At 37.1% G+C, this 16,436-nt stretch overlaps 1 protein-coding gene across 1 annotated transcript; it reads left to right on the top strand.

The window, feature by feature from the left end:
* The first annotated feature begins 11,380 nt into the window (after nt 1-11,380).
* LOC147514567 (uncharacterized) lies at nt 11,381-15,683 on the top strand. Its single transcript, XM_086584041.1, has 4 exons — nt 11,381-11,921; nt 12,884-13,504; nt 13,727-13,902; nt 14,616-15,683. The coding sequence occupies exons 1-4, from the start codon at nt 11,863-11,865 to the stop codon at nt 15,221-15,223; spliced, it is 1,464 nt and encodes a 487-aa protein (XP_086440167.1). The 5' UTR covers nt 11,381-11,862; the 3' UTR covers nt 15,224-15,683.
* Nucleotides 15,684-16,436: the final 753 nt, after the last annotated feature.

The raw sequence follows: 16,436 nt of genomic DNA, 5'->3' as shown, positions 1-16,436 counted from the left end.
CACCAAATTATTTAGCGTGAAGTTATTGCCTCTGACGATTCTCCATCGTTTGATGTGGATAATGTAAGTCCAATGTCTCGCGAAGTACTTCTTCGATAGTTCAAGTGTGTACGGAAACAAAATAATTACTACAAGCGTTGTCTAAAACAAACCATTCCTCTCGAAGATGATGTGAAATCTATCGCACCACAACATAACACACGCCAACGACATCGTAGCGTGTGGGATCATTTACATGGTGAGCATGAGATTCCTGTTATTTACAACGTACGGTCATCCATGAGTTCTCGAAAATGGTGTTGTATCTGTCACACCACAACATAACACTCGACAACAACATAGTTGCATGTGGGATCGTTTACGTGGTGGTGATTAGATTCCACTCACTCTTTTCTTATTCCATTTTTTTCCTTGATTTTTCTTCTCTTATTTGCCATATGAACTTTGTTTGCATGCCAAAGAGGGGGCGGTGTTTCGACCCCCACCTACATGGCAAACATCCATTAGTAGGGGTCTCTATTTTATTCGTTTAATCAACAGGGCTAAAGCCCAATTTGCAATACCGTGGATCAATGTATAGGTTCATTAACTCATGTATCTAAGGCTGAACCTTAGCCACATGGTTTGCCACTAATATACATTAATTTATGTCCAGATTCATTTCTTATCAAAGAGATAATTATTAGTTGAGAGTACTAATGTACATTAATTTATGTCCAGATTCATTTCTTATCAAAGAGATAATTATCAGTTGAGAGTTATATTTAATTACAATTACTTAAGCTACAAGAATACTTGAGCTACAAGGAGTCTCTACTCTACCTATATAAATACCAAACTATTTTTCATACAGAACTACGTTCTTGAGACTTGATCCCATCGATAATTTGGGTACGTAGGCAACCAAAAGGTACACTCTCATCATTCATGATAAGAGCCCAAAACTGTAGTTTTAACCCCTTAACAATAATACTTTTAGACCACTTATGCGAGTAATAAAACTGTAGTTTTCATACGTGCTTTTATGTATTTCAGGCATTGAAGTCAATTATGTACAAAAATGTGCCACTTTGGCAAGATAAAGGAGCAAGGGTTGGTTGCTAAGAAATTCTGTGATTAAAGGCCAAGATTCAAGAAGAAAATGCCTTTGTAAATCCCGGTCAAAAGCAGAAAAGTCAAAGTCAACGCGGGCAGAAACAACACATAAAAGTTAGCAGAACTTCCGAAGACCGTATCTTTGGACTCAGGCCTCGGAATTGGGCATACCTTATGTCAAAACGATCGACTCGGAAACAGCTTTCTAATGGTCCAAACCTTGATCCAATCAGAGAAGTAGAAGTGGACAAAAAATCTATTGAAGTCAAAGTTAGCTGAAAAAGGCTATGTGGACTGAAGAAATTGGACTTTGGGCTCGATTTTCCGGCCCATTACATGGCTCCTCAGCCCATGCACGAAAATGTGGATCTGGTCTCCTCCATTTACACACACAAGACTTAGCTCTTAAGAAATAGATTAGATTAGATAGAAAGGAGCCATTGGAGATAGTTTCTAGATCTAGTTTTGAGAATTTTAATTAGTTAATTAATTAGTTTTCATACCTTGTTTTAATTTAGATTATTGAATCATTGTTATTCTTTCATTAGATTAATAAAAATAGTTAGTTCTTGATAATTTCGATTTTGTTATTTAAAATTACTTAGATCTAATTTCGATTCTTGTTTGTTATTCATTTATTAGTTGTTTAATTTCGAATTGAATTCTTGAGTAGATTGATATAGTAAAGTTATAATCTTTATATTATGTCTTATTCAATATTATATGGAAATGATAGTTTTATGAATCAAGGCTAAACCTCCATTAGAGGGGTTTGATGAAACCTTGACAAAAACTTGATTGTGTAGTGTAGAATCGTTGTAAGAGTCTATTCCACTCTAGAAGGTTGTTGATTCACCATGAGAATGGGTTAGACTTCCTCACATGCTAGTCATTATTTGGTAGAGATTGCCATGATTGATTAGGGATTAGAACGACCAATTCTTATCGTAAGAACGTAAGAATTGGATTACAACAATCTATGCTAGTTTATTAAGTTGGATTCAAGGTGGATTCAATCCCCCCTAATTCTTTATCTAGATTCAAACCTTAGTATTCCGTAGCATTTCGTAGTTGAATCATTATAGTTAGTATCTTGTTATTTGAATTCACATCGTAGTATAATTCCCTTCGTAAAACTCTCATTGACTTTGGTAGGATTGATAGTCGTAGAAAACATCGAATACTAAAGAACTAGGAGTGGAACGAATCTTTTACTCCATTCTATTTCGATAGATTCGAGAGTAGAAATCTTTGATAAACACTGTCTTCGTAAAAGTTTTAGTTTTACTTGCTTTTGAATTTCATCATTTATTCGTGAGGAGAATTATTTATTTTTTACGTTTATCAATTCACTCAATAACTATCACTTTTCTCACTATTTTTCTACGTTATTCATCTCTTTCGTTACCACTTAGTGTTTTGATCATATTTGGTCGAAACACACACCAGATTGCTTTTTTTTTACCTTCTCTCCCTAACTTTGTGGAATGGTTAGTAACACCTCCACCTTGACTTATGGACACTCTTGAAAAGGAGAGATCCTATGTAATATATATATATATATATATATATATATATATATATATATATATATATATATGATGATGATGATTATCAAAAAAAACACACCAGATTGCTTATTTTGGAAAAACTATAGGTAGTGATGTGGAATGGCTAGAAATGCCTCTGCCTTGTCTAATGGACATTGCATACTAGAAAAAGAAAGAAATTTGTAACCCTGAACATGTAAATAGTTTCTATCTATATGTACTATATAGACCCTTACTTTGTGGCTCATTAAGCCCATGGATCCAGCCCAAATCAATTAAGCTCAAGGGATTAATCCTAGCTATACACCCAATAACTGGTCTATTTAAGAATATGTCCAGGTTCATTATTGTAGAAATATAAAGATAAAAGTTCAAAGAGATAACAATTCTTTTGACAAACAAACACAATACTCTTAGGACTTAATCTCTACCAATTCATAAAAAACATTCTCTCTCACAACAAAGAACTACGTTGAAACTTGATCCCTAGAGAGTAGATCTTGGGTACGTAGGCAACCATTATCTTGGTTCAGTTTCATCTCTCCCAACATCAATTTCCTCTGTTTATTAGTGCATTCTTTATCATTTGCTCTCGTTGTGTTGAAGCAGGTTACTGCCGAAACATAATTGGCACCGTCTGTGGGTTTTTTTAGAATCCATTATCACGTAAAGCAATCAAGATGGTAAGCACAAGAAGCAGACCGAACTATCAACATATTCCTCCTGCCAATAGGAATCATAACCCTCGAAATTCAACTCGGCCAATGCAAAAACCGTTAAACAATCGAGTTGCTCTTAGTGGTAGGATTAATTTTTAACATCCAACTGTAACACCGCTGCTACCGCCACCACCTCTGCCTCTGCCGCCGCAAACGATAGTACAAGTGTCGCCGCCACCACCCCTTACAGTCTTGCAATAAGAAAACCTACAAGTAGGTAATCCTCTACGTGGTCCTCCATCCATCTATGTTGATCCTTCAGTTGACACGGATATGGACGTGGACATTACTCTCACACCAACTAACGGAACAGGTGATGGTAACAGCCAATACACCCCTAATACGGTTGAGCGTGAGTTATAACGAGTCAAAATTTTGAATAGGAACTTGAAAAGGAAGCTGGCAAAGAGACAAAGGCCGGTGGATGATGTTGTCAATTCAACTACATTCCAGTGTATGGGACTGTCTTGAAGATCCACTTGTAGTCCTCAGCAATGTGCTACTTCTCAAGCACAATCAACAATGCACACTCTAAGAGTAATGACCCTATTACCCAAATTTATGGGGAGAATCGGATTGGCAGGGATAACTACTACCCAAGACATGTCTGATCTCAAAGGGAAGATTTACCTCTAAGAAGCAATTTAAGGGAAGAATACCATCCGAGATATGCCCGACATGACTGGGAAGGTGGGCATCGCAGACAAGAGCAACAAAACATGGAGGAGCGGTATAATTATATCGACCACCCTACCAAGGGTGACTACTGGCCTAGACAGGCTGGTTACAGGAATAGAGAAAGACAATCACTAGTCGGACCTAATTGTGCATACCGCAAAAGATCTCTAACTCCAATAAGAGACAATGGAAGGTATTCTTCTCCACATGGGCACGACCGAGGGTGTCTAGCTGTTCGAGCAAATACTTTAACTCTGACGGAACAACAGTTGAAATAGTTGATTGCAAAAGAACTTAATGATAGAGAGTCAAGGGATGTCAGAATTTAAAATTTGACGGTCAAGGAAGGGTACTTGATAAGTTATGAAAAAACGTCATCCCAGATAGGTTTGATCTGACAGGGAAGACCGGCATCCTAGACAGGTCTGACCTAACAAGGAAGGTCGACCTCGCTGATTTGAGGAAAATCGCCATCCCAGACAGGTCCGACCTAACAAAAAAAAAATAGCATTGCAGAAAAAACTATAAAGAAGACTATCATCCTAGACCTGACCAACCTGACAGGGAAGGCCGACCTCGCAGATTTGAGGAAAATCACCATCCTCGACAGGTCTGACCAAATAGGGAAAGAAGGCGTCACGAAAGAAAGTACAAGGAAGACCGTCATCCCAGACCGGACCAACCTGACAGGGAAGGTCGACCTCACAGATTTGAGAAAAATTACCATCCCAGACAGGTCTGACCAGACAGGGAAAGAAGTCGTCATGGAAGAAAATATAAGGAAGACCAATATCCCAAATGAGACCGACCTGATAGGGAAGGCCGACCTTTTTTACCTGAGGAAAATCGCCATCCTAGACAGGTTTGATCCGATAGGGAAGGAAGGTGTCACAGAAGCAACTAGAGGGAAGACCACGAACCCAGACAAGCTACTAGCCTAGATAGGCTGGTTACACTCAAAGAAAAAGACAATCTCCAGTTGGACCCGAACGTGTGTACCGCCTAAAATCTCCAACCCTTTTAAGAGATAATGGCAGGTGTCATCCTCCACATAGGCTCTACCGAGGGCGTTATTTGTCTGTTTAAATCTTCTGGATAAAATGGATTTCACCCCGCTTAACACGAAGTCCCTTTGATATAACTTCCATAAATAATGGTCATGGGCATGAAGAGTTGTGTCATATCACAAGGGGAATTGGGTAAACGACATTTTTACTGTACAGTTACAAAGTTTTTTTTTACATTTTTACATTTTATCCATCAATAAAGACATTCAATTTCCGTTCTTATATGTTTGGTTGTCCTTTATTACATTACCCTATTATTTTGTACTCTTCCTTTCAACAATATTGTCATTCATTAGCATTAATTCCAAAGAGGTCATCCATATTATGCCTTCTTAGGTCCAAGTATGTCGCATTCATGCCTGCTTGAAGGAAATCCGAGTCAATAAGATGGTTATTCTTGCTCGGTACGGTTATTGGAATACTCTCAAATTTTAATATCCATGTTAATGCCACTACTAAGGCAACGACGTTGTGTTTGGCCCAAGTGCAAGAATGACAACCTTGCACCTGCGGAAAATTCCAGACCTTGCCTCACGTTTGGTACATGTGTTGTTACACCAAAATAGCTAAGGTCATTAAGGACCACCATGGCCCCTTTGCCTTAGTTTTTTCAATGACAACAATGGGGGTGAGACTTACACTTTCTTACACTGATTTTATATTGGGGGTGTCTGTATTCCTCCATTATATCGCCATCATATTTTTCTATCAATATTACCTATCAACATGCAGCGAATAACACAAGATCAAAAACAAGAAGTGATGTTGCATTTCCAGTAAAGGTTGGTATTATTTTTCCTACTTTTATTACACAATCATTGTTCTATTACTTTCCCTCTAGAAAAGGCACACCTTTCGGAGCAACTTTTAACAGTATCCATATACAAAGTTTCACTAATTATTTCCGCCAACTATTTTCACTAATAACTTCCGCCAATTATTTCCACCAATAAACTTCCGCAATTTCGCCAATAATTTCCGCCACTAACTTCCGCCCTTTCGCCAATTAATTCTGCCAATAACTTCCGCCAATAATTTTCGCCACTAACTTCCGCTAATAATTTTCGCAAATAATTTTCGCTACTAACTTCCGCCATTCCGCCACTAACTTCCGCCCTTTCGCCAATAATTTTCACTAATTATTTCCGCCCTTCCGCCAATAATTTTCGCTACTAACTTCAGCCAATAATTTTCACAAATTATTTCCGCCAATAACTTCCGCCCTTCCGCCACTAACTTTCGTTAATAATTTTCGCTAATTACTTCCGCTAATTATTTCCACTAATAATTTCCACCAATAATTTTCAATAATTCTTTCTACCAATAATTTTTGCTAATTATATCCGTCATTTGTCGCTCATAATTTTTGCCTCCTGTCACCGCCCAGTGTCGTCTTTAATAATGAGATCACGTACGCCAATACTTGGTAACATTTATTCTATTTTATTTTTTTATTTTAAATTGATGTTCTTCCATTCTTTTTTCTATATTAACTTCTTTGTCACATGGGTTTTTCCCATCCACCAAAGAGAGAGCGGTGTATAGACCCCCACTTTGTGCCGCATTAAGCCCACGAATCCAACCCAATACTATGCCTAGTCCAGCAGTTAAGCCCACGTGCTTAACCCTAGCCCATCCAATTACTGGTCTATTGATGAATATGTCCAGGTTCATTATTGCGGAAGATAAGGATAGAAGTTCAAAGAGATAACAATTCTTTTGACACAAACAAACACAGTTCTCGTAGGACTCAATCTCTTCATTCATATAAAAACTATTTTTTCTCATAATGTGAACTATGTTGAAACTTGATCCCTAGAGAATAGATCTTGGGTACGTAGGCAGCCATTATCTTGGTTCAATTTCATCTCCCCCAACATCAAATTTCTCTGTTTCTTAGTGCGTTCTTTATCATTTGCTCTCGTTGTGTTGAAGCAGGTTATTGCCGAAATATATACATATAATGTTGATTAAAAAAAACAATAAACAAACGATTCGTTAGATCTTAACTAATTTCCCTTATCGATCAATTATTCTGATATATATAGTTCTTATTATCGAAGGAAAAAAGACTTATTATTATGTGAATCATTTTCTTGAGGTTATCTTTTGTTCTTAAGTTACTATTCTCAAAGAAGAATTGTACTTCTTTTACCATGGTTTTGAATTTTGGATATTAGGCTACTTTGTTTTTTTTTCTTTTATCAGATTGTGCCAACACTATTTTTTTTTTTTTTTAAAAAAAATTGATTCATAGATTTGTCAGTTATCCTCGTCAAGCATTACATTGTTGAGATTATATCTCATTTTGGATGTCTAAAGTTTGCAATTATATATATATATATATATATTGTAGACATAACTAGGCCTGACCCTCAGTAGGTACCATGTGGGTGACTGCACATGCCCCCAATATACAAGGCCCCAAAAATTAGTTTTACCGAAGGGCCTATTTGGCAAAACAAAAGCCCAAAGTGACCAAAAACCCAAAAAATCGAAAAATAATATTAAAGACAAAATATTCTCTTTCCTCATTAATTTTTTTAGTAAAAAAAAGAATAATAGATATAATAGATTCTCTCAACGACTAGATATATATCTCTCTCTCTTCCTAATTAATAGTTTTTTTTAAAAAAAAATCATTCCAATTAATTGCTTGAGAGGGAGTTTGTGTTATCTGCTCGTCAGAAAGCAGTCATTGGATGCTTGCAGTCCAAACACGCAAAGAATTTTCTATTTGCTATTCCGATGGAGGGACTTGGACAGCGTATGTCGCTGGTGGAGTATCGTTCTATTCTCCGGTACCATCTCATGATTCTTTTGTTCTCTGATGGTGGTCTATGCACTGTTTGCAAAAAGAGTAGACTAGATGCTTTCGGGGACTATGCAGCACATTATAGACATTTTTCAAGTTTCAAATACCGACATGATCATGTCAGAGATATTTTATGTGATGCAGTCTGGAGGGCTGGGGTACAATGAAAAAGGAGGCTCCCGTTAATTTTCTCACTGATCCGAATGAGAGAAGATCTACACTTCGGCCTACGGATGTATTGATCTACAGTTGGTCTGAGGGGAGACATGCGTGTGTTGATGTAACTGGAGCCTCTCCATTGGTAGGGCTTGGAAATGGAGTCTTTGAGGTGGGAGAAGCAGCTAAGAGAGCAGCGGCAAGGAAGATAGAGAAGCATGAGGAAGCTTGCACGGCTAACCAGCATTGTTTCATTCCGTTTAGTTTTGACACTTTCGGTTTCTTGGAACAACAGTCGGTTGAGCTTCTCAAGAGACTTCAGAAGGTTATGGACAGTAACGTTATGACAGCTGGTTCTAACGAGTTTGTTTTTAGAAGAATATGATTTGCTATTCCGAAAGGACTTGCAGCGCAGCTTGTTGCATGCTTGTCCTAATTATTTGTAAAAATCCTTATCAGTTATCAATAAAATTTTCACTTAAAAAAAAAAAAAAAACCCTAATTCACCTAGTATCCTTTCGTTTTCAATATTTTTTTTTATTGTATTAGTTTTCACTTGGATCAATCTCAATTACTTATTCACCTAACTTTTGATTCTTCTTATTAAAGATTGAAATAAATTTTCCCTTTCTTATTTCAATAACTCAATTTAATTCCAAAGCAATCTAATCTAATTTAGTTTATATATATATCGGGCCGGCTACATCGACATACTATTCTAACATACTATCTTGACATACCCAGCCGACCCTCAGATCAAACAAAATTTAATGGCCATATCTACTTCTAGAAAACCAAGCAAATAAAAGAAAATGGGCCACAAATAATGGGGGTAAAAATGTCATTTTCTTTTAGAAAAAAAGAAGAAAACCCCTTTCTTCTTCTTCATTCACGTTGCTTTTTCACAAAAACCAATGGGTCTTCTTTAAGGGTGGAATTTGAGCCGAGGGCTCGGAGCTCGGCTTGGGCTTGGCTCGTTTAAGCTCAGTTCGAGCTCGCTCGTTTACTATATGAGCCGAGCTCGAGCTCAAATAAAAGCTCGTGTAACAAATGAGCTTGATGAAGCTCGGCTCGTTTAGTTCAAATAGCATATTTATAGTGTAAAATAACCGAGGGGCTCGAGCTTCGGCTTGGGCTTGGCTCGTTAAGCTCATTTCGAGCTCGCCAAGTTTATATATGAGCCGAGCTTGAGCTCAATTTAAAGCTCATGTAATTAGCGAGCCGAGCTTGAGCATGGTAAAGCTCGGCTTGTTTAGCTCGAATTCCACCCTTAGTCTTCTTCTTCAAAACTTACAACGGTTCATTGACACCCTAGTTGACTTAGAAGCATATTTATCATTATCATGATCAGTCTATGGTCTCTATGAGGATCCTTTGATATTTTGTATAAGTGCAGTAGTATGTTGTCTTTGCGATATCACTTTTTTCATTTCTTACAGTGCCCACACATTTTGTTGATTCTTTTAGGGCGATATACGTTAAAAATGAAACCAGATACTCGGAGCTAATGTGGGGTTGCGACCAGACTATATGTTGGTTTTTGTAAAGACAGATTTGCCTAATGGCTATTTCAATGTTAGATCTTAATATCTTATTACTGTTCTAGCTACTTGAATATCTGGTATTGGCTCTCTTGCTTTTAGTTGAAAATATCAAAATACGATATGCATATCGGCATTGTTTAATCACCGTCCTGCCTACTGCCCATAGATCCAACGTATGGTTACGTTTTGTATTAAAAACAAAACATTCTATTAGAAACAAAGTTTGAAATTGCTAGGGCGACAAGTATCATTGAAGACTTGAAGTGTATTATATGATGGTAGGAACTTCAGAGCTGCTTTCCTATCACGAATTCCATCTTCTGAGCTCCAGTATCAAAGTTTTTACAAAGCAAATATTGTGATATTCAGGGTTGGACTAGTTTTGTGTGTTTAAACTTAAGTTTGGAATTACATATGGGTGCTCGGCCGGGCCACTCACCCAACCCATAACGTGGAATAACAAGACCAAAAGAATTTTCTCTCAGTTGTCACACACGAGTCCATGACCCATTCACCTGGCTAAGAAACTCTGACATCTTTTCCAGTGAATTACCTAAAAGCGGAGGGCAATGGGAAAAAGCAGTGGTTATGATAATGATAAATATGCTTCTAAGTCAACTAGAGTGTCAATGAACCGTTGTAAGTTTTGAAAAAGAAGACCCATTGGTTTTTGTGAAAAACGTAACGTGAATGAAGAAGATGAAAAGGTTTTTCTATTTTTTTTCTAAAAGAAAATGATATTTTTGCCCCCATTATTTGTGGCCCATTTTCTTTTATTTGCTTGGTTTTCTAGAAGTAGATTTAGCCATTAGATTTTGTTTGATCTGAGGGTCGGTTGGGTATGTCAAGATAGTATGTTAGAAATTTAGAATAGTATGTCGATGTAGTCAGCCCGTATCTATACTATATATATATATATATATATATATATATATATATATATATATATATATATTAATTGTAGGCATTACAAATTAAATGGGCTAGCATTAATAACTTAATATCTATTGAAAATGAATTTTTAAAGAACATTAACTTTGAAAGTTTCATTGATAATTTTGCACCTAAAAATGCGATAAGATAAATATTTCGATGATCTATTTTGGGTTGAAGGAAAACAGGAAAAATGCCACATTTCGCCGTTTGCACAGGGCATTAAAAACTCAGAATGGGCCCGCGACATAACAAGGTCAATTAGTAGTACCTAGACTTTCAATTGACAGCTTAGGTCAGTCGACTAGCACAAGTCTACATGTTCACCTTAAATCACCTCTGCTCTGGGCATCATATGTGCATGATGGATAAGTTCCATAGATATAGATTGGGAGTGTAAACCATGGACCAAAATATCGACGATATATCCGATATATCACCGATATATATCGGTATTTTGGTACACCGATATCGATATTTTCGATATATATCCACCGAATATAGTATTCTTTTTTTTCGATATATATCGAAATTTCTAATATAAAAGTTTATATCGCCGATATAATCAATATATCCGATATTTACGATATATATCGTTTGACTTTTTGACCATTTTTTAATATAAATCCGATATTTCCAATATATTTCCGATATATTTTCGATATTTCCGATATTATATTTCCGATATTTTAAATAGTTTGAACTGATCACCAAAAAAATAGATATATCCGATATATATCGGTTTTTGGGTACACCGATATATTCATCGATATCGATATTTTGAACCTTGGTGTAAACAACTAACAGCCATAAGGAAAATAATAAGGAAACGAGTTTACTTTCGATATTTTGACAAATTCCCCCATTCCCTTCGGAACCAAACTACACAAGTAAACTTCGGAAGCAAACTGCCAACAGAAAAAGTAAAGAGTGTGTTCGTGAGAGCAGAGGATTCGGATCTAGCTCTAACTCCAAAGCGTCCACGTCATCAACTGGCGCCCACGTTTGAACACCCCAACTCTTTGTTTTTCCTCTCTCTTAGTCTCTTCTTTCTAAACATTAAAAAAAAAAAAAAAAAAAAAAAAAAAAATTAAGTGGAGGAGTGACTTGAATATTCAACTTTCATTTCGCTATTGTTGATTCTATCTTTGTTTGATGCATCTTCTTTCTTTCTTTGCTTTGCCATAATAACTTCCATATGTGTCCCCCTTCATCTTCTTCCTAGTTCTTATCCACTCATCACTACTTCAACATCTCTCGATCCACCACCTTGTACTTGATAGTGAATGATCTGTTTACCTGTTCATGAACCTTCGTAGAACTCCTACGGTTAATCAAAGTTCAAAAAGTCTTGCAAATATGAAGTGAGTATTTATATATTGCTTCCAAATATTAATCCAATCATAGATTTAAATATTTAATATTCTCTTCAGGAACTTTTGCTTAGTGGCATGTTCATGTATTCTCTGAATAACTATACCATGTCTATGTCAGTGCACTGTACTTTAAAACCAAAATATATATAGTGATATTTGTTGGTAGGTTTTTTCGACGTGATTGAATTCTTGGTTTCGATTTATGTCACGAAGCTAAGGGATAAGGTGTTGAACACCTATAAGGCTGAGTCCAATGGCTCCCTTGTTCTCTCCCCGAGCCTAATATGTACGTGATTGAGGAAATTAATGATAGAGAGTAAAATTTGTTGACTTTAACTCTATTTTTAAGGGGATAGGACTCAGCCTAAAAAGAGGGGTATGTACCGTTGCTCGAATGGTTAATTAATTTTCGATCTGGGCATAGTTGGAAGCCGTGAAAATGACAAGGTACATAAAGAAATGCAAAGTACATGTAACTGTGTACGACGACAACTAATAATGTTTGAGATTATTCCACCCCAATTTCTAGGTATGTCTCACCTTGTTCTCTCCCCGAGCCTCCTCTCATAGTTGTAGAATTTGCCCCTCTACTGTACATAAGTTTGAGCTTATGGAGAAATTGGCAAATTGACGAATTATAATATTGGCACTAATATATCTAATTTAGACCAAAAACTGATACTGATGAGGCGCTCAATCACAAGTTCTGGGGATTTTTAGTTTAATTCTGGAAGTTAAGAAAAACTATGGGCACTAAAGGATTTCTAGTGACCATCTCTTAGTTTTACCCATCAAACTGGCACTTACAGACTAAATGATTCTCATGAGAATGTTGACATGGAATTTGTGCCTTTTCTCAATTCTCATTTTATCATCCAAGAAGAGCATTTTTCTTGTTTGTCCAATAACTGTCTGCTTGAATATGATTCTATTGTCATTCTAACTCACAGAACAAGGAAAATCTTTGGGATTTCTCTGTCTCTCATACTCATCAACATGGCTGCTATAATGGAACGTTCTGATGAGAATCTCCTTCCGGCTGTTTACAAAGAAGTCAGTGAAGCTTTCAATGCTGGGCCTACTGATTTGGGATATCTCACGTTCACAAGAAACTTTGTTCAGGCACTTTCATCACCCTTGGCGGGGATACTAGTTCTTCACTATGATCGCCCTACAGTTCTTGCAATGGGCACTATGTGCTGGGCCATATCAACAGCCGCAGTGGGCGCAAGTCATCATTTCATGCAAGTTATGTTCTGGAGAGCCATAAACGGTTTTGGGCTGGCCATCGTGATACCAGCACTGCAGTCCTTCATAGCTGATAGCTATTTGGATGGTGCACGAGGGGCAGGATTTGGGATGTTAAACCTTGTTGGTTCTGTTGGTGGAATTGGAGGATCTGTTCTGGCTACAATTATGGCAGGTCAGGAGTATTGGGGAATACCTGGATGGCGCTGTGCCTTTATTTTGATGGCATTATTAAGTTCCCTGATTGGGCTTCTTGTCTTCCTGTTTGTTGTTGACCCGAGAAGTCTACATGCTAATCGTGCAGTAAATGAGAGCTTTGAGAGGTACCAATTTACTTTTTATTGTTTTTATGACCTACCAAGTCTCTTGGTCTAGTAGTTGTCTATATCTTGATGCAGTAGGTTGTTTCCCAATTTTTTGACTTCCCAAATAAATGAAACAGATTGACTATGACCAGTTTACCAATATTATCATCTTGGGCTGCAACGTTTGTTTTTTTTCTCCTTCCTAGTATGTAGATATTTATCTTTTTCTTCCGCTTGCAGAGATGAGTTTCTAGAGAAGGAACATGCTGGTTCACCATCCGTTTGGATGGATTCCTGGATAGCCATGAAAGCTGTAATAAGAGTGCAAACCTTTCAGATTATTGTCTTGCAAGGCATTGTTGGGTCACTACCATGGACTGCCATGGTGTTCTTTACAATGTGGTTCGAACTAATTGGTGAGCATATATGTAAATTCAAATAAGTAGGTTCTGTTTGGTTTATGGAAACCAGTGAGCATATCTTTTCCACCCATATAGAGTCACACATTGTTTCGAGGGGGAGGAAATGAGCTGAGGTAGGTAGGCTTTTGTTGGTTTTCCATACACTAGGAAAATGTTTATATCGGTTTCCACAGAAATACTGGACATGTTTTCTTTGTTTTGTCAACTGCAGTAGGAAAAAAAAAAGTTACTTGCATGGAAAACCCACTATAAGGGATATTACCTTTACAGGAAACAACATTCTCAACCGAACTCTGTTACAATTTGTCTAACTTTATAGTATGCAATGTTGAAACTGTAGATTTATCAGAAATTAAATAGGTGATATTGAATTAAGATTTATCCAATTTCTTTCTTTTTATCAATTTCTTTAACATTTACACGTGTTAAACAAAATATGTTACCTTTAATATTCTATTTGGAGTCCTTCTATACTCGTTTAAGGTTGCCTCTTGTTTTTTTTTTAAATAAAATAAATAAAAAATAAAAATGAAAAAACTACATGCAAGAACTGTTTGGTGCCATTGATCTTTTGAGGAATAACAGGGATTAATTAATAGTATGGTGTGTAGGATTTTTGCTGAAATATCATCATGTGACTTCTTCTGTCTACAATAGTCTGTACTGTTAATCCAACCTGATAAAATACTACTTTTTACCAATTGCAGGTTTTAACAATAACAATGCGGCTGGCCTCCTCAGCTTGTTCGCAATTGGATGTGCTATGGGATCTTTTCTTGGTGGAGTAATAGCAGATAAGATGTCTCGCATTTATCCACACTCAGGTCGCATCATGTGTGCTCAGTTTAGTGCCTTCATGGGCATACCATTTTCATGGTTCCTTCTGATTGTTATTCCACAGACAATAAATAGCTGGTTCACCTTTGCCATAACCCTCTTCTTCATGGGACTTATGATTAGTTGGTGTGCCACATGTGCAAATAATCCAATCTTCGCTGAGGTGGTTCCTACTAAGCATCGGACGATGATATATGCATTTGATCGTGCCTTCGAAGGATCCTTCTCATCATTTGCAGCCCCCATAGTTGGGATTCTTTCAGAGAAGATTTATGGCTATGATCCGAAGTCTGTGAATCCACTGTTTGGGTCCAAACAGGAGGCTTTTGCACTTTCAAGAGGTCTTTTCTCTGTGATGGCCCTGCCATTTGGCTTGTGCAGCCTGTTCTATAGCCCATTGTATCTTACATTTAAACGAGACCGAGAGAGTGCTCGACTGGCAAGTTTGAAAGAGCAAGAGATGGCGGAGAAGTCTTAGTTAAATCTAGAGCTCGGTCTTTCTGCATTGCTCCCTCGTCTAACCAACATGACTATTATCCAAAGAAGATCTGTATGTTCTGTAATGTATGTTAGCCAGAGACTTTGTCTTTCTGATAGGGATGCAAGTACCTAACGGTGAAATTGACTGCAACTAGTATAGCTAAAAACTTCAAGACGATTTATGATACAAGGTGATTCTTTCTTTCCACTGGAAAAGCCTATTTTGTAGACGAGTTGTTAATGGCAGAATTTTATGTTCAAGTTTCTTTTCTTCTTTTTCTTTTTCTGCTTAAGAGTTTGCTTTACCTTCTCTCGGGGTAATTGTTGTAAAGGTACGTGTTTAGCAAACCACCGATGGAATTTTTTTTAGTTTTTGTAACTTGTGACTTGTGAGGTGGAGCTGTAAATTGAAATATAATAAACTGACTTAATGACTAGCATCCTAGTTGTTGATTAAAGATACTGTCATCTTTATATTATGCGATCAAAAGAATTTATGTTAGGTCCTTGGTTGCTCGGGATCAGGGCAAAAGTCTTATATTAGAGCTATGGTTACACATTTTGTGTCTTTAGTTGCGATGGATGATATGCATCCTAGCTTATTTGCTTGTTCGCCTATTGCTAGATGCAAGTTCTCGATTGTTTTATTCACTAGGTGCTAGGACGCAACTAGCTTGTAGGGAATGATAAGTCGTATGGCTATGTACTCATTCACCAATTGCTTTGGTTAGAGCAAAGTTCCTGGCAGACCTTTTTGCGTGATGTCAACACCAAGTATCCATGAGCCACCCTGGAAGTGGAAGTGAATGTGCGAAAGGAGCGATACTAAAACAAGGTTTGTTTTCCAACTATGCAAGAATATTGTGTCCTAATGCACAATTATCTTGTAGCATTAATTGCAGTTCTCCTAAATTGTGTCACGCATAAACCTCAGAGACTATTTCATCGTCAGAAATTCAATATTGCCTCCCTTCCGTGCTGCTATTTATACTTCCTCCCAGTACGAGACAAAACATAAAATCAGGTTTTTACAAAGTATTTCTGCTGGAATGTGCTGCTATAACGTTGTACAGCATGCACACCAAAGCTGAATTTTATGGTCATTGTGAATTTGTCACCCACTTTGTTCCATGACTCGGAAAATGGGATTTTAGATCGACTTATAGGCTAAAAAAAGTACAATTTCAAAATGCAGCAAATAGTTCTGATCC

Source organism: Coptis chinensis, chromosome 2 (assembly GCF_015680905.1).
Source record: "Coptis chinensis isolate HL-2020 chromosome 2, ASM1568090v1, whole genome shotgun sequence".
NCBI classification, from domain to species: domain Eukaryota; kingdom Viridiplantae; phylum Streptophyta; class Magnoliopsida; order Ranunculales; family Ranunculaceae; genus Coptis; species Coptis chinensis.
This window is presented reverse-complemented; position numbering and strand designations above follow the sequence as displayed.